Source organism: Equus quagga, unplaced genomic scaffold (genome assembly GCF_021613505.1).
Source record: "Equus quagga isolate Etosha38 unplaced genomic scaffold, UCLA_HA_Equagga_1.0 208879_RagTag, whole genome shotgun sequence".
Classification (NCBI taxonomy): domain Eukaryota; kingdom Metazoa; phylum Chordata; class Mammalia; order Perissodactyla; family Equidae; genus Equus; species Equus quagga.
In genome coordinates, this window is record NW_025799092.1 from 10,129 (window position 1) to 36,028 (window position 25,900).

General features: G+C 45.9%; 1 protein-coding gene and 1 pseudogene across 1 annotated transcript; one reads left to right on the forward strand and one right to left on the reverse strand.

The window, feature by feature from the left end:
• Positions 1-467: 467 nt before the first annotated feature.
• Positions 468-24,155, reverse strand: LOC124233668 (olfactory receptor 5D16-like; annotated as a pseudogene).
• Positions 15,985-20,155, forward strand: LOC124233670 (ral guanine nucleotide dissociation stimulator-like). Its single transcript, XM_046650794.1, has 5 exons — positions 15,985-16,725; positions 17,664-17,857; positions 18,179-18,235; positions 19,175-19,368; positions 19,899-20,155. Exons 1-5 carry the CDS (start codon positions 16,684-16,686, stop codon positions 20,138-20,140), a joined length of 729 nt encoding a protein of 242 aa, XP_046506750.1. The 5' UTR covers positions 15,985-16,683; the 3' UTR covers positions 20,141-20,155.
• Positions 24,156-25,900: the final 1,745 nt, after the last annotated feature.

Sequence of the window (25,900 nt, forward strand, 5' to 3'; positions counted from 1 at the left end):
TTCTTTTTTTTTTGAGGAAGATCAGCCCTGAGCTAACATCTGCTGCCCATCCTCCTCATTTCACTGAGGAAGACTGGCCCTGAGCTAACATCCGTGCCCATCTTCCTCTACTTTGTATGTAGGACGCCTGCCACAGCACAGTGTGCCAAGCGGTGCCATGTCTGCACCCAGGATCTGAACCAGCGAACCCTGGGCCGCTGAAGCAGAACATGCGAACTTAACAGCTGCGCCACGTGGCTGGCCCCTATATTTTCTTTTTTGTTTTTATTTGAAGAAGCAAGCTGATATTCCTGGACTTCTTGTAAATCCTTTCATCCTATATACGGGAACTCTTTTCTGAGATAATTTAGAAATGGCTGTAATTTATGCAAATATTCATTCCTTTGTGCACCTAACAAGATACTTTGTATGCATATAGCATAAAATAGTAGCCCAAAATATTTGCTGAGTCATTCATTCGATTATGTATATTCATTTCTTAAACATGGTTCACACTTTTAACTCCTGAGTAAAACTTACTGTCTTTCCCCTCTTTTTCTCTTAAAAACTAGCCTATCATTCAAGGCCAAGTAAAAGAAGCACACAATTATGAAGCAATCCCTCTGATAGCCACAAATGATTTTGCTTTCTCTCTCTCTCTCCCCCTAGCAACTCTATTATGATATTTACTAACAACCCTGGATTGTGAGGTTCTTGAAAATGAAGCTGTATTTTTTTGTCATCCATTTCACTAATTTAAAATATATAATTGTTTTTTTTTCTTTAGTATCTACAATCTATCAGTTACCAGAGAGGAAAGGATAACAGAACCAGAATTTACTGCAAGCACAATCTACCAAATATATTGTCTATCTTTTCTTTTGTTCCACACACCAATTTATGAAGTATATCATATTATGTCATTTTTGCAAATAAAGACAAAGTCAGAATAATTGATCTTCTATGGTTTATAAAATCAGAGCCAGATATAGTCTCTCTAACTTAAATCTCATATTATTTCTTTTTGAAAATCTAAAGTTATTTTTGAAAATCAACACTTGATGCACAGTTTACTCAAAAATTGGAAAGGTATTCTGCAAAAACTGAAGTAAATATTTACTTTATGAATGAATGAATATATGCATCCAATATGAAAAAAGTTTGTTTTCAATATTTTGCTGGCTGCATCTCTGACATCTTTGTCTCTCAGACTGTAGATCAGAGGATTCAACATGGGGATCAGCACTGTATAAAACACGGAGGCCAATTTGACTGTGTGCCTGGAGATTTTGGAGTTGGGCGCACAGTAGAAGAGAATTGTGCCACAAAAGATAGTGATGGTGGTCAGGTGTCAGGCACAGGTGGAGAAGACTTTGTGGTGCCCACCAGCTGGATGCATCTTTAGGGTGGTGACAACAATGAACACATAAGATGTGTGAATGATGAGCAGTGTGCTCACCTCGTTAAAAGTGGGAACAATGGAGTTCTCGTCAAGATGGTGCTGTGAGCAGACATTGAACTCACCTCCTCCCACAACACAACCAGGTTACAACAATTTTAGGAAGAATCACCCTGGATTGAAAACTGAAAACTGGATAAAAAGAACCCCCACAACAAGGGACAGTCCTGACGAAAGCAGAAGAGGCAGTAACTCCAGCCAGAGAGGAAAAAAGCCACCTTTGGGAGCAGCGGAGCTTCTCAGCTGGCCAGGCGGGAGCCAACCTAAGGATATCCAGATAGCATCTCAAGATGCCTAAGAGTCTCGTGCTACTATACATCGGAAGGCAGACGGACTTCCCACTGGGAGGAGGTGGAAATAGGTGAAACTCTCTGACGCCAACCCTTGGACAGCCTAGTTCCTGGAGGAGTCTCTCTTCCAGCGGACTCCCCCATAGCATTGCCACGCACCAAGGGTGGGAGTGTACACTCACCAACGGAGCGATGGTGGAAACAGGTGACAACAGCCCTACTCAAGCGCCCCACGATTACACCTAAGCCCAGGGGGAATCCCCAGGGTCCCCCACCCACTGGCAGGGAAGGCCTCCGCTAGCCATTAGCAGGGAGGCCCGGCCCAGAATCCAGAACAAAGGGAAGCTCCTGGCAGGCGGATTCCCTGGCACCGCACCAGACCACAAGCTGCTGCTGGGCCCAAGGTCTCTGGCACATGGGTCAGTGCAGGGGGTGCCTGGACTTCCCATGGATGTGCTTGGGCACATGGTTGGAGCTCCAGTGCCTGGCTCTGTGGCCTGGCAGGAGGCTCCAGGGTCCCGCACCTCCCTGGCAGGGAAAGCCTCTGCTCACCATTAGCAGGGAGGCTCTGCCCAGAATCCAGAACAAAGGGAAGCTCCCAGCGGGCGGATTCCCTGGCACTGCACCAGACTGCCAGCTGCTGCTGGGCCCACAGTCTCCGGCACATGGGTCGGTGCAGGGGGTGCCTGGACTTGCCATGGACATGCTTGGGGACTGGGTGGAGCTCCAACACCTGGCTCTGCAGCCTGGGGGGATGCTCCAGGGTCACACACACCCACAGCAGGGGGGCCTCTGCTCACCATTGGTAGAGAGGCCCCGCCCAGCATACGGAATACCAGGAAGCTCCCTAGAGCAGAATTCCCCACAAGGCAGCAGCTTACAAGCCACCACCAGGCCCACGGACTCTGGCCATGTCCCAGACGAGGCAGGGGGCACCCAGAGATCCTGTGAGAGTGGAGTGGGGCAGAGTGGAGTTCCGGTGAAATGGCTACGTAGCCCAGGGGGGAACTCCAGGTTCCTACAGCAGTCTCAGCGAAAGCCTCTCCACAGCACTAGTGGAGAGGTCCTGACTGGCAATCACAAAGCAGGAAGGCCCTGGGGCAAAGGTAGCACAGCTAGGTGAGCTAATGACAGACTGCAGAAGATACCCATAGCTCTGCTGGAAACTATAGTGGACAAGTGTGATCTTGTGGGCTGTGTTAGGGACAAAGTGGTGATTATAGATGATCCTGCTCCTGGCTGCTGGGAAAGCCCACAACAGCACTGCAGACCACAAGGAGGGAGTGTGTCTAAGTGGGCTGCCACAGTAGGCACCAGCAGCCTGAGGCCCCCTTGTGATTGCCCCCACAACTGACGAGGGACCCCACAGGACCACTGTGACTAAGAGGAGGGGTCCAGGTCCAGTCAGTAACAGCTGACAGGGTTCCTGGTTGGTGCAGTCTAAACTGCCCCCCCCCACACACACCAGTCACAACAAGTAGAAGCATCAACTAAACTCTATCTCTATGCAGAGGCACAAATCCACGCCATCAAGTAGCATGAAAAAATATATTAAATCTCCAGAACAGAAGGAAAATGATAAGCACCCAGAAAACAGTCCCAAAGACAATGAAATCTAGAACCTAAATGACGATGATTTAAAAACTCCCATTATTAAAAAACTCAACAAGTTAAAAGAGAATTCAGACAGACAACTCAATGAGTTCAGGAGCTATGTCACAAAAGAGCTTGACACTATAAAGAAGAACCAATTAGAAATACTGGAGATGAAGAGCACAATGGAGGAGATTAAGAAAAATCTGGACTCTCTGAACAGTAGGGTCGATAATATTGAGGACAGATTAGCAATTTGGAGGATAGGAACATAGAAATGCTGCAGACAGAGGAGGAGAGAGAACTAAGACTAAAAAGAAATGAAGAAACTCTCCGAGAATTATCAGACTCAATTAGGAGATGCAACACAAGGATTATAGGCATACCAGAAGGAGAAGAGAAGGAGAAGGGGGCAGAAGGCCTATTCAAAGAAATAATAGCTGAGAACTTTCTAAACTTGGGAAGAGAGATGGAACTCCATGTGACAGAAGCCAATAGATTTCCAAACTTTATTAACGCAAGAAGACCAACCCCAAGGCATATAGTAGTGAAACTAGCATAAGTCAATGCCAAAGAGAAAATACTAAGGGCAGCCAGGTGGAAGAAAATAACTTACAAAGGAAACCCCATAAGGCTATCAGCAGACTTCTCAGGAGAGACCTTACAGGCTAGAAGAGATTGGAATGAAATGTTCAAAAGCCTGAAGAACAAAAACCTGCAGCCAAGAATACTCTACACAGCGAAAATATCCTTCAAATAGGATGGAGAAATAAAAACTTTCCCAGATAAACAAAAGTTAAGGGAGTTCATCACCACAAAACATCCTCTTCAAGAAATGCTCAGGAAGAACCTCATTCCTGAAAAATCAAAAAAAGGAAAGGGGTTACAAAATCCAGAACAAAGGAGATAAGCAGAAGGACAATAATACAAAGTAACAGCTCTCCATCAGGGCAAAATGCAAAAGAAGCAGAAAACAAGTGATAAAATGGCAACAGTAGGTCCCCACATTTCAATAATCACTCTAAACATGAATGTATTGAACTCTCCAATCAAAGGCACAGAGTGGCAGGATGGATCAAAGAACAAGATCCAACAATGTGCTGCCTCCAGGACCACATCTCAGCCCCAAAGACAAACACAGACTCAGAGTGAAAGGATGGAAGACAATACTCCAAGCTAATAATGAACAAAAGAAAGCAGGTGTTGCCATACTTATATCAGACAAAGTAGACTTCAAAGCAAAGCAGATAAAGAAAGACAAAGAGGGGCAGTATATAATGATAAAAGGGACGCTCTACCAAGATGACATAACACTTATAAATATATATGCACCTAACACAGGAGCACCAAAATTCGTAAAGAAACCATTAACAAAACTAAAAGGAAACATCAACAGAAATACAATAATAGTTGGGGACCTCAACACCCCATTAACACCAATGGACAGATGATCCAGACAGAAAATCAAAAAGGAAATTATAGAATTAAATGAAAAATTAGATCAGATGGACCAAATACATATATATAGGACACTTCATCCAAAACAGCAGGTTACACATTCTGCTCAAGTGCACATGGAACATTCTCAAGGATACACCACATCTTGGGAAACAAAGCAAGCATCAATAAGTTCAAGAGGGTTGAAATAATATCAAGCATCTTTTCTGATCATAATGCTATGAAACTAGAAATCAACTACAAGAATAAAGCTGGGAAAGGGCCAAAAATGTGGAGACTAAACAACATGCTACTGAACAAACAATGGATTATTGAAGAAATTAAAGAAGAAATCAAATATTATCGGGAGACAAATGAAAATGAAAAAGCGCCGTACCAAATGGTTTGGGATGCAGCAAAGGCAGTCCTAAGAGGGAAATTCATTGCAATACAGGCTCACCTCAATAAGCTAGAAAAATCTTACATAAACAACCTCAAACGACACCTAACGGAATTAGAAAAAGAAGAACAAACAAACCCCAAAGCCAGTAAAAGGAGGGAAATAATAAAAATTAGAGCAGACATAAATTATATTGAAACAAAAAAGACAGTAGAAAGGATCAATGAAACCAAAGTTGGTTATTTGAAAAAATTAACAAAATTGACAAACCCTAAGCCAGACTCACTAAAAAAAAAGAGAGAAGTCTCAAATAAATAAAAGTAGGAATGAGAGAGGAGAAATCACAACAGATACCAAAGAAATACAAAGGATCATAAGAGAACACTATGAAAAGCTATATGCCAACAAATTGAACAACCTAGAAGAAATGGACAAATTCCTAGATTCATACAACCTCCCCAAACTGAATCAGGAAGAAATAGAGAATCTGAATAGACCAATCACAAGTAAAGAAATAGAGACTAATCAAAAACCTCCCCTAAAATAAGAGTCCAGGACCAGATGGCTTCTCTGGAGAATTCTACCAAACATTCAAAGAAGATTTAATACCTATCCTTCTCAAACTATTCCAGAAAATAGAGGAAGATGGAGCACTCCCTAATACATTCTATGAAGTCAAAATCACCCTGATCCCCAAACCTGACAAGGACAACACAAAGAAGGAAAACTACAGGCCAATATCACTGATGAACAAAGACGCAAATATCCTCAACAAAATTTTGGCAAACCGAATACAGCAATATATCAAAAAGATTATACACCATGATCAAGTGGGATTTATACCAGGGACACAGGGATGGTTCAATGTCCTCAAGTCAATCAACGTGATACACTACGTTAACAAAATGAGAAAGAGAAACCACATGATCATCTCAATAGATGCAGAGAAAGCATTTGACTAGATCCAACATCCATTTATGATAAAAACCCTCAATAAAATGGGTATGGAAGGAAACTACCTCAACATAATAAAGGCCATCTATGACAAACCCACAGCCAACATCATACTTAAGGGACAAAAACTGAAAGCCATCCCTCTGAGAGCAGGAACAAGACAAGGGTGTCCACTTTCACCACTCTTTTTCAACATAGTACTGGCGGTGTTGGCCACAGCAATTTGGCAGAAAAAAAGAAATAAAAGGAATCCAAATAGGCAATGAAGAAGTAAAACTCTTGCTGTTTGCAGACGATGTGATCGTATACATAGAAAACCCCAAAGAATCCATAGGAAAACTATTAGAAACTATCAACAGCTGCAGCAAAGTTGCAGGGTATAAAATCAGCATACATAAATCAGTAGCATTTCTATATGCTAACAATGAACTAACAGAAAAAGAACTCAAGAACTCAATCCCATTCACAATCGCAACAAAAAGAATAAAATACCTTGGCATAAATTTAACCAAGGAAGTGAAAGATCTATATAACGAAAACTACAAGACTTTCTTGAAAGAAATTGATGATGACATCAAGAGATGGAAAGACATTCCATCCACATGGATTGGAAGAATAAATAGTTAAAATGTCCATATTACCTAAAGCAATCTACAGAATCAACGCTATCCCAATCAGAATCCCAATGACATTCTTTACAGAAATTGAACAAAGAATCCTAAAATTCATATGGGGCAACAAAAGACCCCGATTTGCTAAAGCAATCCTGAGTAAGAAGAACAAAGCCGGAGGCATCACAATCCCTGACTTTAAATCATACTACAAAGCTACAGTAATCAAAACAGCATGGTACTGGTACAAAAACAGGTGCACAGAACAATGGAACAGAATTGAAAGCCCAGAAATGAAACCACACATCTATGGACAGCTAATCTTCAACAAAGGTGCTGAGGGCCTACAACGGAGAAAAGAAAGTCTCTTCAACAAACGGTGCTCGGAAAACTGGACGGCCGCATGTAAAAGAAAGAAAATTGACCATTGTTTTTCACCATTCACCAAAATAAACTCAAAATGGATCAAAAACCTAAAGATTAGGCCTGAAACAATAAGTCTGCTAGAAGAGAATATAGGCAGTACACTCTTTGACATCAGTTTCAAAAGAATCTTTTCGGACACCATAACTCCTCAGACGTGGGAAATAATAGAAAGAATAAACAATGGGACTTCATCAGACTAAAGAGCTTCTTCAAGGCAAGGGAAAACAGGATTGAAACAAAAAAAACAGCCCACTAATTGGGAAAAAATATTTACAAGTTACTTATCCGACAAAGGGTTAATCTCCATAATATACAAAGAACTCACACAGCTCAACAACAAAAAAATCAAACAACCCCATCAAAAAATGGGCAGGAGACATGAACAGACGATTCTCCAAAGAAGATATTCGGATGGCCAATAGACACATGAAAAGATCCTCATCATCACTAATCATCAGGGAAATGCAAATCAAAACTACACTAAGATATCACCTTACACCAGTTAGAATGGCAAAAATATCCAAAACCAAGAGTGAAAAATAGTGGAGAGGTTGTGGAGAAAAAGCAACCCTCATACATTGTTGGTGGGAATGCAAACTGGTGCAGCCACTATGGAAAACAGTATGGAGATTTCTCAAAAACTTAAAAATAGAAATACCTTATGACCCAGCCATCCCACTACCGGGTATCTATCCAAAGAACGTGAAATCAGCAATTCCAAAAGTCCCATGCACCCCTATGTTCAGCGCAGCATTATTTACAATAGCCAAGACATGGAAGCAACCTAAGTGCCCAGCAACTGACGATTGGATAAAGACAATATGGTATGTATATGCAACGGAATACTACTCAGCCATAAAAAGTACAAAATCGTCCCATTCACAACAACATGGATGAACCTTGAGGGTATTACGTTAAGTGAAATAAGCCAGACAGAGAAAGATGAACTCTGTATGACTCCACTCATAGGTGGAAGTTAACATATAGACAAGGAGAACTGATCGGTGGTTACCAGGGCAAAGGGGAGGTGGGGAGAGGGCACAAAGGGTGAAGTGGTGTACCTACAACGTGACTAAAAATAATGTACAACTGAAATTTCACAAGGTTGTGAACTATCCTAATCTTAATAAAAAAAACAAACTTCCATTTCCCTGGCCAGGAGGACGCTCACAGTGTTGCCCAACCGTCATCCTGACCTTGTTCAAGAACATTGTCGTGGAAGGGAAGGCCTCTCCCTGTTCTTCTCTCAGTCCTCCTCCCTCCCACGCCATCCCTGGGGCCCGCTGAGCTTTCTGGCTCTATGGACTTACCTCTGCTGGGCTGTTCAGCTGAGCGGACGCATCCAAGACGTGGCCTTTTGTGTCTGGCTACGTAATATCAGAGGAGTATGATTAATCACATTTTAAATTAAAAATACAGTTTTTATTAGGGAGAAAAATCCCTGCTCCATCAAAGGTGATGTATGAAAAATTAAGCCCCCATATTGAATATTTTCTTTATCTAGGGATAGGCACCAGATTTAAAGTGGGAAATGAGAGCTGGAAACCAAGAGGGGAATGTGTGGGGCCGGGAGACACCTTTCACATCGTTTTCCTTCCTGGATGGGCCACGGTTGAGTTTATGCAACGTGCAAATTACAGAACATGTTTACCACATATTACATGCTTTGATTGGTTACAACTATCTTAATGAATAAAATACCTTCTCTATGTTTCTCAGGATTTGGATTGATGATTTCTTTTTCATTTTGTAAAATAATGTTTTAATGTAAGGAAAGAGGGTCCACTCCTCCGACTGGTACATAATTGCCCACAACAAGTGCCATCCATCTTTTCAATCTTTGCTCTACAGGGCAATGATCTTTGAGGACCCGTGTGCGAGCATGTGCATAGGTGTGTGTGTTAAGCAGTGTGAGTGGGTTTGGTGGGCAGGAGCCCAGGGCTTTCCTATCCTAGGACCTGATGTCCCACAGGGAAACAGGGACACTCAGTCCTGTCCCCTTGTGCCTTCTCAGTGGCCACACATCACCTTCTACTAAGCAGCCCCAGCTTTGAAGGATTGGGCCATCTCCCTATGTTCACTCCCATAACCATACTGAAAGGTCCATGTGCGTCAATGCATCTCTGTTTTTGTACAACAGAGCCCTAAAAGCAGACATTCTGCCACACAATGGATATACTCATTTCAGGGTTTGGCTGCTATTTCTGAGATCTACGCTTGCTTTATCGAGTTTGAGTCCTTGTTAATTCTCCCCAAATCCCCCCAAGACATAGCTGTATAGTTTTTAATTGTGAGTCCTTCTAGTTGGGGCATGTGGGACACGGAGTCAACATGGCGTAATGAGCGGTGCAACGTCCATGCCCAGAATCTGAACCCTGGGCCACAGAGCGGACGGCAGGAACTTAAACCCATGGCCATGGTTCCAGCTCCCACGTTTGAGGCTTGTTTGGGAAAGCAGGGACTCCAGAGACATTGGAGGCGGCACCTGAAGGGGGAGGCTGACAAGACAGGAGTCAGGCCATCAGGGCCTCTGGGAGTGGCCCATGGAGCCGAGAAGGGCCAGCCCAACACTCTCCCTCAGGTATCACCTCCCTACAGCATCTTCTGCCCCAAGTCCTGGAACACTTGTCTGCCAAGCCCCTTCCCACGACACACCCCCGGCCCAGGGCCCCTCAGCCAGCCCAGCACACATCCTCCACGATTCAGCTTCTAGGTAGGGCAGCCAGGCCCTGCTTCCGAGCCAAAGGAGACTGTAGGCCAGGCCACTCCTTTCTGCACCAATCTCCCCCCGTCTTGGTCCCTTTCTCAGGAAGAGACCTCTATGGGCAGGTGAGGGACACATCGACGTGCCCTTGAAGGTGTCCATCCAGATAAAGCTTTGAGTTGCATCACCAACAACACTTGACCTTGTGTGAGCAAAGGAGACCTTTAGGAAGCAGAGCAGGGGCTGCTGGAGCTGCGGGCTGGGGAGAGCCTCGGTCAGGGCCTTTAGCCCTGGGCAGAGCCCGAGAAACACCCCTCAGCCTCCTCCACCAGCAACGCCCTGTCCCCCTGCCGCGACAGCCCACCTTGGGGTCCCTCACATTCAGTATGTGCAAGGGAGGGGACTCTGCTTCCTGCTAAACAGTCCAAAGGAAGAGAAGTGGGGAGCCCTCCCCTCCTTCCAAGTCAGCTTATGCGGGGTCCACTTCCTTGGAGGCTGTGGGGCAGGTCATGGGCAGCAATCTCTCTCTTCTCTGACACAGGATGGAGCCCCCCAGTCAGAGACCACAGGTCATCACAGAGAGGAAACAGGGCCTTCCCTGGAGGGAGGGAGAGGAGCTCCCCTGGACAGGGAACAAGCAAGGCCGGAGAGAAGGGGGACCACGCAGAAGGGCTGCCATGGGCTGGGACAGTGCCACAGCGGTTTCACTACACACACACACACACACACACACACACACACACACACACAGTTTTTACCCTCTGAGGTAATGGAAGTGTTACCTATCTTTATTACAGAAATGATTCCCAGTATTGATGTATCCTAAAGTATCACATTGTACTCCACAAGCTTAGACAATGTTATGTGCCCATGAAATCTCAATTGAGCTGGAACAATTTCTTAGAAAGGAGAAAAAGGCCACTTACAGAATGACAGAAGATATTTGCAAGTCACATTTCTGCTAAGGGGTGAACATCTAGAATATGTGAGAAACTCATACAACCCAAAACCCGATGAAATAAATTTACCTCACTGAAAAATGGGCAAAGCAACTTGAACAGAGGATTCTCCAAAGAAGACAGGTGAGTGGCCAAAGTCTAGGAAAAGATGTTGAACATCCATCACCCACCATAAACAAGTGCAAATCAAAACGAGATGTCATATCACACCTGTTACCACGGCTCTCATCACACACTCATGCAAAAGATAGTGTTGGTGAGCATGTGAAGACATTGGAACCCTGGTGTATCCTGTCGTGCTAAAGGTAACATTGTGCAGCTGCTATAGGAAACTCTATGGAGCTTCCCCAAAAGGATTCAACCTGGAAATCACATACACTCCACTAATTCCATTCTTAGGTATATATCCTCCAAATTCCAAACAGGAACCTGAAGGGACACAGGCACTCCCATGTTCTTGGCAGTGTCATTCACAAGAGCCAAGCTGTAGAAACGACCTAAGTGTCTGTCCACGGATGAAGGGGTACAGAAACTGTGGCATACACTTACAAGCTGTAGCCACCCCTGACGTAGGAAGGGTTAATAATCACTGGAAAAGGCTTGCCAACAAACTGTGACCCGGAGGTGAGAAGGCCAGTTAGTCGATGATGGGTAAGACCTCCAGGGGGAGGCAACATAAGCCAGCCACCAGTCGCCCAGGGGCACAGATGGAGACACGATATCAGGCGCAGGAGGGGCCGTTGCCTAGGAGGCCTTGCATGCTCTGAGATAAAATATAGGAGCACAGCAATAACATGATAATATCAAAACAGAGGCTGAGGGAGGGCTCCTTGAGAAATCACTAAGAATTCTTGGCATTCGCTAATTACATTGTTCAGAACACCTGTGTATGTTTAACAGATGTAAGCTATGTATATATTGAAACACTGGTTATAATAAACTCAGAGTGGCCATCAGCCCTCTCCGCATCTATCCTGATGTGTACATTGGATTGCAACACCGACACAAGGCAATATTATTTCGCCCTTGTAAAGAAGGAAATTCTGCCATAGGACACGACATGGATGAATCCAGATGACATCATGTTAATGGAAGAAGACAGTGACAGAGGGACAAAGAATGCATGGTTCCACTTCTGAGGGCTATCTAAAACAATCAAACTCACAGAGGCAGAGACTACGACGGTGCTTGTCAGGGAGTGGCGGAGGAGAAAAGGGTGAGCCGCGTTTCCACGGCTCATACAGTACACAAAGTGTATTGAGGAAATCCTTTCATGACACGAACAACAGAACATTTTATAAAGCAGAAAGCTGCCTAACACTGTTGCCCTGCCCTGGCCCTGGTCTTGCCCTCCACTCTCCTCATATTTATATACTCAACATATTTATACTTGAATCCAAATTTACAGAGTTATTCTAAAGACAGGATCACCCTAACCGGCGCAGTCACTTTGCACTGAACATGAATAATTCTCCCTGCCCTTTCCAATGTTTGAGGGGATGATTTCAATGGCTGCCTAGTGTTCCTTATCATGTCTCGTACATAACTAGCTGCTTCCATTGTCCCTGTCATCATCTTCCTCTATCAAACATCTCTGGATGGTGTCTGGAAGTGGAGTTCAATTGATCGCAGCTCTAGACAGCTTCCAAATCTAGAGTGCTTCACGGAGCTTCTCGAGCACTTTCACTTTCTCCTTTGCACTTTGGGTGGCAGGCATTGACACCAAAACTCATCTCCCCCTCTACATTGGGAGCTCCTTCCAGGGCAAGATGCCTCTCCGTCACTTCTGCCACCAACTCTTTGCACAGTGCCTGACATATGGGAAAACCTCAACAAAGATTCAAAACACACAACAAATCTAGACAGGCGACTCATTGTTGCAGAGAACTTCAACTGTCCATCAAAATCCATCCTCCACTTCTTGGGGCACGGGGCTGCATGCCGTGGTCCAGCCTCCGTGGTGGCTGATGACCACTTCTTTGCTGAGGGAAGAGAAAAGGAACTGACTGGTGCAGTTCTGGACCCGGCTGATAACATCCTCCTGCGTGAATTTCGTTCTGTTCTTTCCAATCATGCTGATGGATGCAGATGAGGATCATGTCCTAGGGAGGGAGAAGGCACACAATGGAAGAACGATGGGTTCCTGAAGGCCATGTGAAAGATTGTGGTCCCTCCAGTCGGAACACCCACCATGCACTGGTATCTGGGAAAATAGTGCTATGCTCCTGTAATTTGGGCCGTGTTTCAATAACTCATCACATGCCACCAAAAGTCTCAGTCACAGGACTAACTTTAGTTGTGATCCACCTAGCACATTCCAAATGATGGAAGTCTATTTGGCTCTAAGGACAGAGCCGGTCAGTGGTGGGATGGATCTTCATTCCACACCTGTGCCCCGAGCACTCCAGAGCGCTGCTGCTGAAAAGACCCGACAAGCTCGTGCCCCCCAAATAAAGATCTGGAAGGGTAGCTGGACAAAACCAGGAAATGAAAACCACAGGAATGAAAGGAGCAGACGCCACCAGGAAAACAAGCCCATGCTGCTGTGGAGCGCCGGGTCCAGAAGGAGAGGGGCCTGGAAGGGCTGCCACGAGGTGACATTCATATTTGCAGCAGCATGACAAGGAGCCAGCCCTGCCTCAATCCAGGACTCCGTAGCCTGTAGGAACGCCCAGCAGTGCACACTCTTGGAGGCACAAGTGAGGTTGGCCAGAGAGGAGGTTAGAGAGGAGGGCAGCGTGGCTAGAAGGAGCTTGGCAGCAGAGTCAAGGAGGAGGGAGGAGAGAGGAAGGCAAGACCAGGGCCAGGGGCAGGGCAACAGTGTTAGGCAGCTATCGTTATTGCTGTGTGACAACCTTTCCCCATCTTTACGGGCTTAACCAACGAACGTTGATTATGTGACAGTGGCACTGGACCAGGAATCCAGCAGTGCTCAGCTGGGAGCCTCTGCCAGATGCTCTCAGGGAGTCAGGCTGTGCTCTGAACTGAGGCAGGATCTGCTTCCCTCCCCCCTCTGAGTGCACTCTGGGTCCTGGAGGGACCCCTTGTGACTGGAGGCCTGAGTGCCCCTCTGTCGTTGGGTCTCCTTCAGGGCCAGGCCTCAGCAGCCTCTCTAGAGCACAACCCAGAACACACAGGCCTGTTCCCCAGAGTGAGGGATCAGAGAGAGAGAGAGAGAACAGCTGAGAGTGAGCAGGAGGAGAGCCCTGGACTGTTTAGGACCCAGTCTCAGAACTGGCTTCGCATCACTCTGCCCTGTTCCACGGAGTAGAAGGGAATCACGAACTTCAGGCCACACTCAAGGGGAGTGGATTCCAGCAGCATGTGTAGACCAAGCAGAGGGGATCACAGGAGGCCATTGAGGGAGAATGAGAAGACCTCACAGGCTCAATGCCCTGGGCAGAATCACAGTCTAGTTCAAGGTGGAGCCAGGTGTGAACCCAGCTCTGTATCCTCAAGGATGGGGCCCTGGCTCTCCCAGGCTTCCTCAGGGGGCTCTGAAAAGGCGGTGCTGCTGTAACTGCAGTCAGAAATGGAGAGGGCAGGGGGCTGAGACTGAGAAGTCGGCAGCCTGGTCGTGCATTTGGCAAGTTTCTGCCTGAGGATGAGCCCAGGGCAGGCGAACACTTGAGTGTTCCCCATCCATGTCACGCCTAGGGTGGAGGGAGCAGGGGCCACCTTTGCTGAGCTCATGCTTATGCACTTCTGAACTCAATCCCACACTGGAGAATTGGGAAACTGAGGCCCATAAACAGGTAAGCACTGGCCCATGGCACATGACAGACAAGAGTCCAAGCAGAAGGAAGTATTCTGATATTCTAGGGCAAGACTCGAACCCTTCCCATAGGCTTTGCGGTGGACAACAGAAACCGTCAGTTCTTGGGAAGCTCTTGCCCATCCCTTCCTCTGTGGAAGCTGTTTCCTCCTGGGCATCCAGGACTTGAGCCGTGACACACACGTACACACAGAGACTTTAGATGGAAGGACGGACTATGGGGTGGGCTCAGAAGAGAGGCAGACACAGGGGAGGAGAGGAGAGGAAGAAAAAAGCAGTTAGAGGCATTCCCTACATGGGACACCGCTCCTCCAATTTCACAGGTATTTTCCCACTCGGGCCTGAGGGCATCTCCAAGAACTATGGGCTAGGATAATCCCCCCCATGCAGACTGGAGGCAGAATGGCCCCACGAGGCACCATGGCTTCTCCAGGATGAGGAACAGGGAAGAAGGAGCACTTGTGTCTGCGTCTGTCTCAAAGCTGGGACCCTGGCTGCACCCAGACCTTCTCGGAGGCCTGTGGAGACAGGTGGTTTGGGGATCCTGGGGACACATATGATACTGCATGGAAAAGTGGGCGAGCAGTGCCCTGCCCAGAGGACTGTTTGCATGGGTGGTATGAGAGGAGGTGGCTCAGATCACCATGGTTTCCAGGCAATGATGTAACCTTTTCCACAACAATGCCCACAGTGCAGGGGCCTCCTGTAAACAGGCACCCAGATCCTCACACTCAGCTCACTTGGCTGGAGACAGCTGCTACGGAAAGATGTTTTCCTGCTGTATCCTGCCTTACCACGTCTATGGTCCCCAGAAGACCTGGAGCCATAACCTTTTTACTCGTTTTAAAGGGTGGCTCACCTCTCATACGCCACACCTATGGCCGTTTGCCAGGAGGTCATCAAAGGTAACACGAGGGGGCCTACATCGGGCTATCCAGCTCAGGCCACCTCTGTGAGCCCCCACTGAACGGCCCCCACCCTCTCCCTTCCGTGGGGGGGATCCTCACTTGGCGGGAACTGCTGGGTGTACAGCTGATCACCTGGTGCTGCTGCCATCTTCACATCCCAGGACAGGGCTGGCACCATGGAAAGGGGATTCCCAAGTTACCTCTTAACTGGGCCAAGTTTCCTTCAATTCTTTTTCTGATGGGAGTCACCTTCGTTTATAGCATTACGTAGTTTCAGGGGTTCATCGTTATATTGCGATTTCTGTGTAGATGACGTCGTGTTCACCACATAACGACTAATGACAATCCATGACCACACACGTGCGCCTAATCACCCCTGTCACCCTCCTCCCTCCCCACTTCCTCTCGGGAACCCCCAATCCAAAGCCTATCTCCTGTGATTGTTTGCTGCCATCATCCCTGATTTATGAGAGTAGTCACAAGGCTATTGGACTTTCTCCCCTTGAATTATTTCACTTAGCATAATACCCTCCACGCCCATCCATGCTGTCACAGAAGGCCAGATCTCCTCCTTTCGGATGACTGAGTAGTATTGCACGGTGTATATATGCCACATTTTCCTCATGGGTAACTAGGTTGCTTCCAAATCTTGGCTATTGTCAAATATGCTGCAAGTTACACAGGCATGCTGACATCTTTACCCATTCGTGTTTTCACATTCTTGAACACATACCCTGTGGTGGAATAGCTGGGTCATACGGTAGTTCCATTCTTAATTTTCAGAGGAATCTCCATCCTGTTTTTCATACTGGCTGCATGGGTATGCACTCCAAAGCAGCAGCGTAGGCAGGGTCCCTGGTCTCCACATCCTCTGCAACACATGTTTTGTCCTGTCTTGTTCATTAGAGCCATTCTGATGACTGTGACATGAGATCTTGTGGTAGTTTTGATTTCAACTTCCCTAAGAAGTGGTGAGATTGAACATCTTTTCATGCGCCTGTTGGCCATCTGTCTCTGTGGGTCTGGAGTGGAGAGAGTCACTGAGGTGTGAGTGCCCCCGAAGTCAGTCAGCCAGTGCTCTGAGGCTTCCTGCCTGGCTGCCGCGCACTGTCTTTACAGGTCGTTCCTCAGGAGGTCGGAAAGGACAAGACACATCAGTCCTTCCTCTCCCTGACTATACAGGAAGGGATGATGCGGCACCCGGCCGACACAAGCCAGCGCTGGTCCTGGGTGAGTGCAGGTGCACAGCACACCCAGAACCCAGAACCCAGGGCCCCAAGACACCAAAGACAACCCTAGGTCCTACAAGGCCCTGGTACCAGTCCAGCTCCAGAAGGAATCTGTCTCCCCATCTCTGCCCCCAACCTGCCCGCACTGCCCAGCTCCTGTCTTGGCCACATTCAAAGTCACTGTCACCATAACTCTACGAATCCCAGAAAAGAGACTTTTCTCCCATTTCACCTCATGTTTGGGCAAGGGGATCGTTGCATTTTTCTACACATTTTCCTCTTTCACCCCATCCCCAAGTGTCCATGATGACCTCACAATCCTTCCACACTTTCTCCATGTCTCACACAGCCTCATGATGGACAAGGATGATTTTCCCCAAAAGGATGTGTGGCTCTTGGGACATGTGTGTTGCTCTGTCTTTTGCCCTCCTGAGGAACACGTGCCCATGGCCCCTCCAGGTCAGGGGCCGGGGCCTCACTGAGCTGCACGACATTTTGGATGGCAGACCGTGGACGAGACTGATTCAGCCCTTCACTGCTGTGGGACCTCATGTTGTCTTTTCATCAGTGCTACACTAAACGTCCTGCCTGTCCTCCTGTCCCAATCCATCCCACCGCAGGGAAAGCCCCCGTCTTCTCCTCTCTGCAATGGGCTCTTCTGTCAGAAACCCCAGGGCTGATGCTCTTAACACACACAGGTGCTGTCAATTCTCCGCTAACACCTTGATCTGCTACTGGTACTGATACTAACACGTTCGTTCATTCCCCTGTCTGATTCTACCCGCAAGACCAGAAGTGTTTCCTACTCTGGACACTCCTGTCCCACCTCTTGCTAGAAGTCACTGGGAGCTTGAGGCATTGCTCTGACGGCCAGCCCCAAACCTCCTGGTGCCCAGGATGCTGTCTCTGACGCTGAGCCTCTCCTCTGTGCCACCCCAGGCTCTCCACACATCCACAGTGGACAAGAGATCGTTTCCCCGGCTGTGGACAGTTCACAACACTCCACTCGAGCGTCTGGTGGCTCACCTTGTGCCCGCCTTCCTGCTGTGCGACACCACTTTTATCCACAGCTTCCTTTCGACATACACAGATGTGGCCACCACACAAGAGGTGCTAGATGAGTTCTTTAATAGGTGAGTGCCCTGCCCCTCCCCAGGACTCTGCGGCTCCAGCTACCTGCATGCTGGGAGTCTTGGGGAGGTCTGCATACCTCTCTGAGCCTCAGTTTGCTCCTCTGAATAATGGGGAGAACAGAGGAACAACCACCAAGGGCTATTGTAGGGACTCAATGAGCTCCTGCCTGGACGGCCCTTTGGAGAAGCTGAGCCCTATGAAAGGTCAGCTGGATCGGCCCTCCAGGGCTCCGTGCTAGGTAGGAGTCAGACAGTCACAAAAGACTCCTCAGGCAGCTGCCATCCAGTACAGTCAATGTGATGCCCTCCTGTCTCCTCTAGTTACAGATTCATCCTCTTTTGTAGAGTGGACGACGCGCCCACCCGCCTATGGAAAAAGTGAGTGGGCACTGGATCAAGTGGGAGGGCCTCCCCTCTCCACACTGTGAGAGGAGTGTGGGGTCTGTGATCGGGTTGCTGGCAGCACCCGCCATCCCAACATCTTGTGATTCCTTCGGGCGGGCAGAGTTCTGACGGCTTCTCAAAGAAGAGAAGACAGCAGTCCAGGAGAGCTCTGGAGGGGGCTGTGGGTGCTGTGGGAGCCCAGGGGGGAGTGGAGGATGCTCCTACAGCACCCAGATGCATCCAATCCCCATCCCAGTCCCGCCTCCACTCCCCATCCTGGGACACAGAACAGGAGGTGTCTGAGCATCCTGCTCACTCATATCATAGAACCTCCACGGTGGGGGCTCCGCTGCGTCCCAGCGAGCCCACTCCATGCTCAGGGGCCAAATGACACCCTCCGTGTCAGCCCCTAGCAGGAGGGGAAGGTCACCCACATGGGTCACCTAGTGAATCAGGCAGCACAGAGGCACAGGAGCTAAAGGCTGAGGTGTTTGGAGGGCAGTAGGAAGCATGGGCGGGAGACAAAGGCCATTGTTCCCTCATCGGCCAGATATTCACTGCACCCTACTGTGAACCAATGTGTGCAAGAACAGAGCAGATGGCCCCATGCCCTTCCCTCCTGGACTGGCATCCCAGTGGGATGTGCCAGGAGACACTCGAGGACTGTGTCAGGCTTCCCTGAGGAAAAGGATGGGCGATCACACCAGGGACCGAGTGCTCTCACTTCCCAAGGTGTTATCCCAGCCTCTCCTTGGAGACGCGACCTGTTCTGCCAAACTGGCCAGGTCGCACGCGCACGGAAAGTGGGACTGGCCCCTGGCTGGGCAGGAGCAGGAGGCACTGGAGCCCAGGCCCCCACGGAGGTACCCTGGGAGGGCAGTGTGGAAGGAGAGGCCGGTTCTCTGACTCCGCTGCCCACCTGTCTCTCCTCAGGGCCTTGGCCTTCATTCTCAGCATGTGGATGGAATCCTATCCCCAGGACTTTTTCCAGCCCCCAGACTTTCCGAGCTTGAGAAGGGTATTGGCCTTCCTTGCGTTCAGCATGCCAGGCTCGCAGGTGGAGCATCAAGCTCGCCTTCTGCTTTCACAGTTGCTGCACCCTGAGCCCAGCGAGGCAGAGAGTCAGGGTGAGCAGGACACGGGCTGTGTGACACGGGCGTGTGTGGAGGCAATGTGGCCGGGCCGCTCAGCACAGAGCCTTCAGAGGCTGGGGTTAGGCTGGGAGCAATGAGCTGGCTCCCATCACAATTCCCACGGACTCCAGATACGGGAGACCTTCTGGAGGGTGGTTCGTGTACTGAGTCTCCCTGATTGGTGAGCCGTTTCCCTTCCGTGGGAGGAACATGGAAAGACAGTCACGTTTGGTTTCCCTGTGTGTGTTTGTCCGTGTGTGTGTGTGTCTGTGTCTGTGTGTGTATGTGTGTGTGTGGCATGGTTACTTTGGGGTATCTTTTTTTTTTTCACCATTCACCCATGTTAATTCTTGATTGCAGTGACAGTACTTTATAACCTTACATAAATATCAAGTGTACAGCCTTATATATTTCGATTTCTGCGTAGATTACAGCAGGTCCCCCACCCAAAGACTAACTACAATCCGTCACCACACACATGTGCCTTGTCATGTGGATGTGGTTTTCTCTTCTTGGATCTGCAGCACCAGCTCCTGAGAAAGATCCCAACCCAGATGAACATCGCCCCCCTTCTCCAACTCTAGTGCCCACCACACCTCAGAGCCACAGATCGACGTCCAGCGCCGCAGCCGCCTCGAGTCTCAGCCTGGATTGCACTTCAAGCAATGGAAAGACCATTCACGTCCTCCCAGCAACGAGCCTCAGCCCCTGCACCGTGGTCCCACCACTGATTTCCGCCCCTTCCCCTTTACCACCAGTTCATTAAAGTTCTGTTTTGTCTTGCACATGCTTAATGCTTGCCTTTAATTTTTCTTGTGATGTTCACTTCAACAGGATGTCATTCCTGGATCCTTTCCAAATGTCCATTTCCCTGGCCAGGAGGACGCTCACAGTGTTGCCCGACCGTCATCCTGACCTCATTCAAGAACACTGTCGTGGAAGGGAAGGCCTCTCCCTGTTCTTCTCTCAGTCCTCCTCCCTCCCACCCCGTCCCTGGGGCCCGCTGAGCTTTCTGACTCTATGGACTTACCTCTGCTGGGCTGTTCAGCTGAGCAGACGCATACAAGATGTGGCCTTTTGTGTGTGGCTAAGTAATATCTGAGGAGTGTGATTAATCACTTTTTAAATTCAAGAAAATAGTTTTTATTAGGGAGAAAAATTCCTGCTCCATCAAAGCTTATGTATGAAAAATGAAGCCCCCATGTTGACTATTGTCTTTATCTGGGGATAGGCACCACATTTAAAGGGTGACACGAGAGCTGGAAACCAAGAGGGGAATGTGTGAGGCCGGGAGACACCTTTCACATCGTTTCCCTTCCTGGATGGGCCACGGATCAGGTTATGCAATGAGCAAATTATAAAATATGATTATCGCATATTACACGCTTAGATTGATTACAAATATCTTAAGGAATAAAATCTTATCTACGTTTTTCAGAATTTGGATTGACGATTGTTTTTCATTTAGTAAAATAATGTTTTAATGTGAGTAAGGAAAGAGGGTCCACTCCTCCGACTGGTACATAATTGCCCACAACAAGTGCCATCCATCTTTTCAATCTTCGCTCTACAGGGCAATGATCTTTGAGGACCCATGTGCCTGCACGTATATAGGTGTGTGTGTTAAGCAGTGTGAGTGGGTTTGGTGGGCAGGAGCCCAGGTCTTTCCTATCCTTGGACCTGATGTCCCACAGAGGAACAGGGACACTCAGTCCTGTCCCCTTGTGTGTTCTCAGTGGCCACACATCACCTTCTACCAAGCAGCCCCGGCTTTGAAGGACTGCACCATCTCCAATTGTTCACTCCACAATTGTACTGGAATGTACATCTGTTTTTGTAGAACAGAGCCCTAGAAGCAGACGTTCTGCCAACAACTGATACACCCATTTGGTGGGTTGGCTGCCATTTCCGATGTCTAGGCTTGCTTAACAAAATGAGAAACAAAAACCACATGATCATCTCAATAGATGCAGAGAAAGCATTCAACAAGATCCAACATCCATTTATGATAAAAACACTCAATAAAATAGATATAGAAGGAAAGTACCTCAACATAATAAAGGCCATATATGACAAACCAACAGCCAACATCATACTCAATGGACAAAAACTGAAACCCATCCCTCTCAGAACAGAAACAAGACAACGGTGCCCACTTTCACCACTCTTATTCAACATAGTAGTGGAGGTTTTGGCCAGAGCAATTCCGCAGGAAAAAGAAATAAAAGGAATCCAAATAGGCAACGAAGAAGTAAAACTGTCACTGTGTGCAGATGACATGATCTTATATATAGAAAACCCCAAGGAATCCATAGAAAAACTATTAGAAACAATCAACAACTACAGCAAAGTTGCAGGGTATAAAATCAACATACATAAATGAGTATCATTTCTGTATGCTAACAATGAACTAACAGAAAAAGATCTCAAGAACTCAATCCCATTCATGATCGCAACAAACAGAACAAAATACCTTGGGAGAAATTTAACCAAAGAAGTGAAAGATCTATACAATGAAAACTACAAGACCTTCTTGAAAGAAATCGACGACAACATAAAGAGATAGAAAGACATTCCATGCACATGGAATGGAAGAATAAACATAGTTAAAATGTCCGTACTACCTAAAGCAATCTACAGATTCAATGCTATCCCAATCAGAATTCCAATGTCATTCTTTACAGAAATTGAACAAAGAATGCTAAAACTCATATGGGGCAACAAAAGACCCAGAATTGCTAAAGCAATCCTGAGAAAGAAGAACAAAGCTGGAGGCATCACAATCCCTGACTTCAAAACATACTACAAAGCTACAGTAATCAAAACAGCATGGTACTGGTACAAAAACAGATGCACAGATCAATGGAACAGAATTGAAAACCAAGAGATAAAACCACACATCTATGGACACCTAATCTTTGACAAAGGAGCTGAGGGCCTACAATGGAGAAAAGAAAGTCTCTTCAACAAATGGTGCTGGGAAAACTGGACAGCCACATGTAAAAGAATGAAAATCAACCATTCTTTTTCACCATTTACTAAAATAAACTCAAAATGGAGCAAAGACCTAAAGATTAGGCCTGAAACAATAAGTCTTCTAGAAGAGAATATCGGCAGTACACTCTTTGACATCAGCTTCAAAAGAATCTTTTTGGACACCACAACCCCTCACATGAGGGAAACAATAGAAAGAATAAACAAATGGGACTTCATCAGACTAAAGAGCTTCTTCAAGGCAAGGGAAAACAGGATTGAAACAAAAACACAGCCCACTAATTGGGAAAAAATATTCACAAGTTATTTATCTGACAAAGGGTTAATCTCCATAATATACAAAGAACTCACACAACTCAATAATAAAAAATCTAACAACCCAATTACAAAATGGGCAGGAGGCATGAACAGATATTTCTCCAAAGAAGATATATGGATGGCCAATAGACACATGAAAAGATGCTCATCATCACTAATCATCAGGGAAATGCAAATCAAAACTCCAATAAGATATCACCTTACACCTGTTAGAATGGCAAAAATATCCAAAACCAAGGGTGACAAATGTTGGAGAGGCTGTGGAGAAAAGGGAACCCTCATACACTGTTCGTGGGAATACAAACTGGTACAGCCACTATGGAAAACAGTATGGGGATTCCACAAAAAGTTAAGAATAGAAATACCTTATGACCCAGCCATCCCACTACTGGGTTTCTACCCTAAGAACCTGAAATCAGCAATTCCAAAAGTTCCATGCACCCCTGTGTTCATCACAGCATTATTCACAATAGCCAAGTCATGGAACCATCCTAAGTGCCCAGCAACTGATGATTGGATAAAGAAGATGTGGAAGACATATACAATGGAATACTACTCAGCCATAAAAAAGGACAAAATCGTCCCATTCACAACAAAATGGATAGACCTTGAGGGTATTATGTTGAGTGAAATAAGCCAGACAGAGAAAGATGAACTCTGTATGACTCCCCTCATAGGTGGTAGCTAACATATAGACAAAGAGAATTGATCAGTGGTTGCCAGGGGAAAGGGGGGTGGGGGGAGGGCAATAGGGGTGAAGTGGTGTACCTACAACATGACTAATAATGATGTACAACTGTAATTTCACAAGGATGTTAACTTTCATAACCTTAATGAAAAAAAAAAAACCAAAAAATGTGGCAACAATGAACAGAAACAACTGATTGAGCTAACAATCAGAGATAGAGAGGGAAATCAGGGAGGACAGCTCACAGAAGAAGTGATTGATTATATTGAAACCCTGAAAAGACAGTTTAATAGCAGAACATGTGAGTAGCAAAGAACGTGCTGCTCCCCATGCACATGCTACAACTAGTAGCATGCCACAGAGTTGCTGTGACACAGCAACTGTGTAGAGCAGAGGGTTGCAATGGGCCACAAAGCAGTCATTGGGCATCACAGCAAATAGAATTGATTTAGTCACTACAAATGTGCAAAAGAAAAAGGATTGCACCATACATCTTGAAAATGGAATACTTTTGTCTTCTGCAAGTAGCTTCAGAGCATTGTGGGAACAATGATAGAAGAATACTAGAAATCCACATAGAGGTGGCTGAGAAAAAAGTACACGGGGGTGTGTAGTTAGGGTTAATTTTGATGATTACAATCATTCCAAGATTCCCTATCACACTGAAGCTGTAAATGGCCAGAAATACCAAGAAGAGGAGAATTTGCAGTGCCGGGTAGTCTGAGAAGCCAAAGAGAGTAAGTATGACCCCATCAGTTATATTTATCTCTGCCAGAAACATGTTTCCTGATGGTAAGATCTGAAAGTCAGTCTTGGAAATAATACATTATGGAAAGCAATTGACACATGAAGCATACTTCACTCTCCCCTGTGTATAGCATAAGGTGAAACAAAACAGATCTGTGTTACAATCCTGTTAGGTGTTATGTATCCAAGATAGGAATATCTAATGTTCCAGAAAAGAATTACTAGTTAATTTTACTTCCTCAAAACTTATAAAATTTAATTCTGTTCACGTTCTGAAATATGACTTTAAAGACTTACAAATGGAATAATATGAACTCAGGAAAATTAGGTGGTAACACGTAATCAAATCCTCATGTAAGACATTCTTATCTCACTGATTTTGTGCATTGCACAAAGAAAGGCCTAGAAAAATGAAAAGAAAATGTTTTTTATGTCCTACAATTACTAATGACAGGCAAAGCATCTAAAATAACTTCTATAGTTGGAATGAATTTTTATAAAAAGATGTGCATATATTGTGATATAAAGAAAGAATTGTCTGTATACTTAATCATATCCATATTTTAAATATCAGTTTAGCACTTTAATGGCCATTCCTATTTTGACTACATAAGTCAAATATCAAAGTAAATAATTACTTATGTTTTTCAACGAAGAATTTCTATTGAACTGCCTTTTTCTACAGGTAAGCACACAGAAGCCTGAATAAGTCATGACTTCTTCAGTGACAGATAGATATCAGATGATCAACCTACAGGTAGAACTCAGATTCTTAAATTCACAGCCATGTACCCATCACTCTATTCCAGGCTCTGACGTACATGATAAATTGAGATATTCACATTTTTATTTTGTAAAGACCACATTTTCACAATTTTTTGCTAATTCTTTTGACCATTTTAAAGACAATCTTCATACTATAAAACTGTGAAAACCAGTCCAATGAATGTGTTGAGGGCCACAGAGCTGTTCTGAAGATCAACGTCAAGATGAAATGTAGAGAATGGGAGTTAGAGAAACATCCTTGTTCAGGAATAACTATGATAAGTACCCTTAAACATTGAGAAAGACTCTTCCCTTTTCCAGACCCTTCTTTCCTCTCTCTGTAAGATTCTAAGAATACTCGTTCTGTCTCCCATTACCTGCCAAGAATGTAGATGAGTGTTAAGATGTCTCCACACTCTAAAGACATTTATGATAAAGGAATTCTTAATACAGAAAGAATGGTGGGATTTATCAAATTGGTTACGAGGTAAAACCGCCAGTTAAATTTTAATCTCATATAGATAACGAATTTTTGCTATAAGTATGGACAGACTCATACTAAAAAGTCATTCATTGTTTATCTGAAGTTCAAGCTAAATTTAGCATTCTGTATGTTTGTTTGCTAGATGTGGCAATCCTATATCCAGAACAACTCAGAATGTTATGGTCAGGAACACATCCCAGTTCTTCTGGAACTTTCCTCTTTTTGATACTGTAAATCAAGCATGCAAGGAATCCCTTCAACTATAATTCTTTATAATGAAGATTTTTCTCAGACTATCATTTCTGGTAAGGTCATCTCTGTTTCTGCAACTCTAGAACCAGACGGTTCCAGATATTCCATCACTAAAGGTGAGAGGCCCCAGATAACACAGAATTCTCAATGGCCCTGTTTGTTCAGATATCCAAGGATTTAAAAATCAATCAGAAGGCAACGTTTTCATGTCAATGATCAATATTATAAAATTATTTCTTAATTCCCTTTTTCAAGGTTTCTCAGCTAAGCACTATTGA

Excerpts from the sequence above, each read along its gene's own strand:
- LOC124233670 (XM_046650794.1), top strand. The coding sequence starts at position 16,684 with ATGATGCGGCACCCGGCCGACACAAGCCAGCGCTGGTCCTGG. Across the intron at positions 16,726-17,663 it reads CAAGCCAGCGCTGGTCCTGG|GCTCTCCACACATCCACAGT; the intron begins GTGAGTGCAGGT and ends GTGCCACCCCAG. Across the intron at positions 19,369-19,898 it reads CAGCGAGGCAGAGAGTCAGG|CACCAGCTCCTGAGAAAGAT; the intron begins GTGAGCAGGACA and ends TTGGATCTGCAG.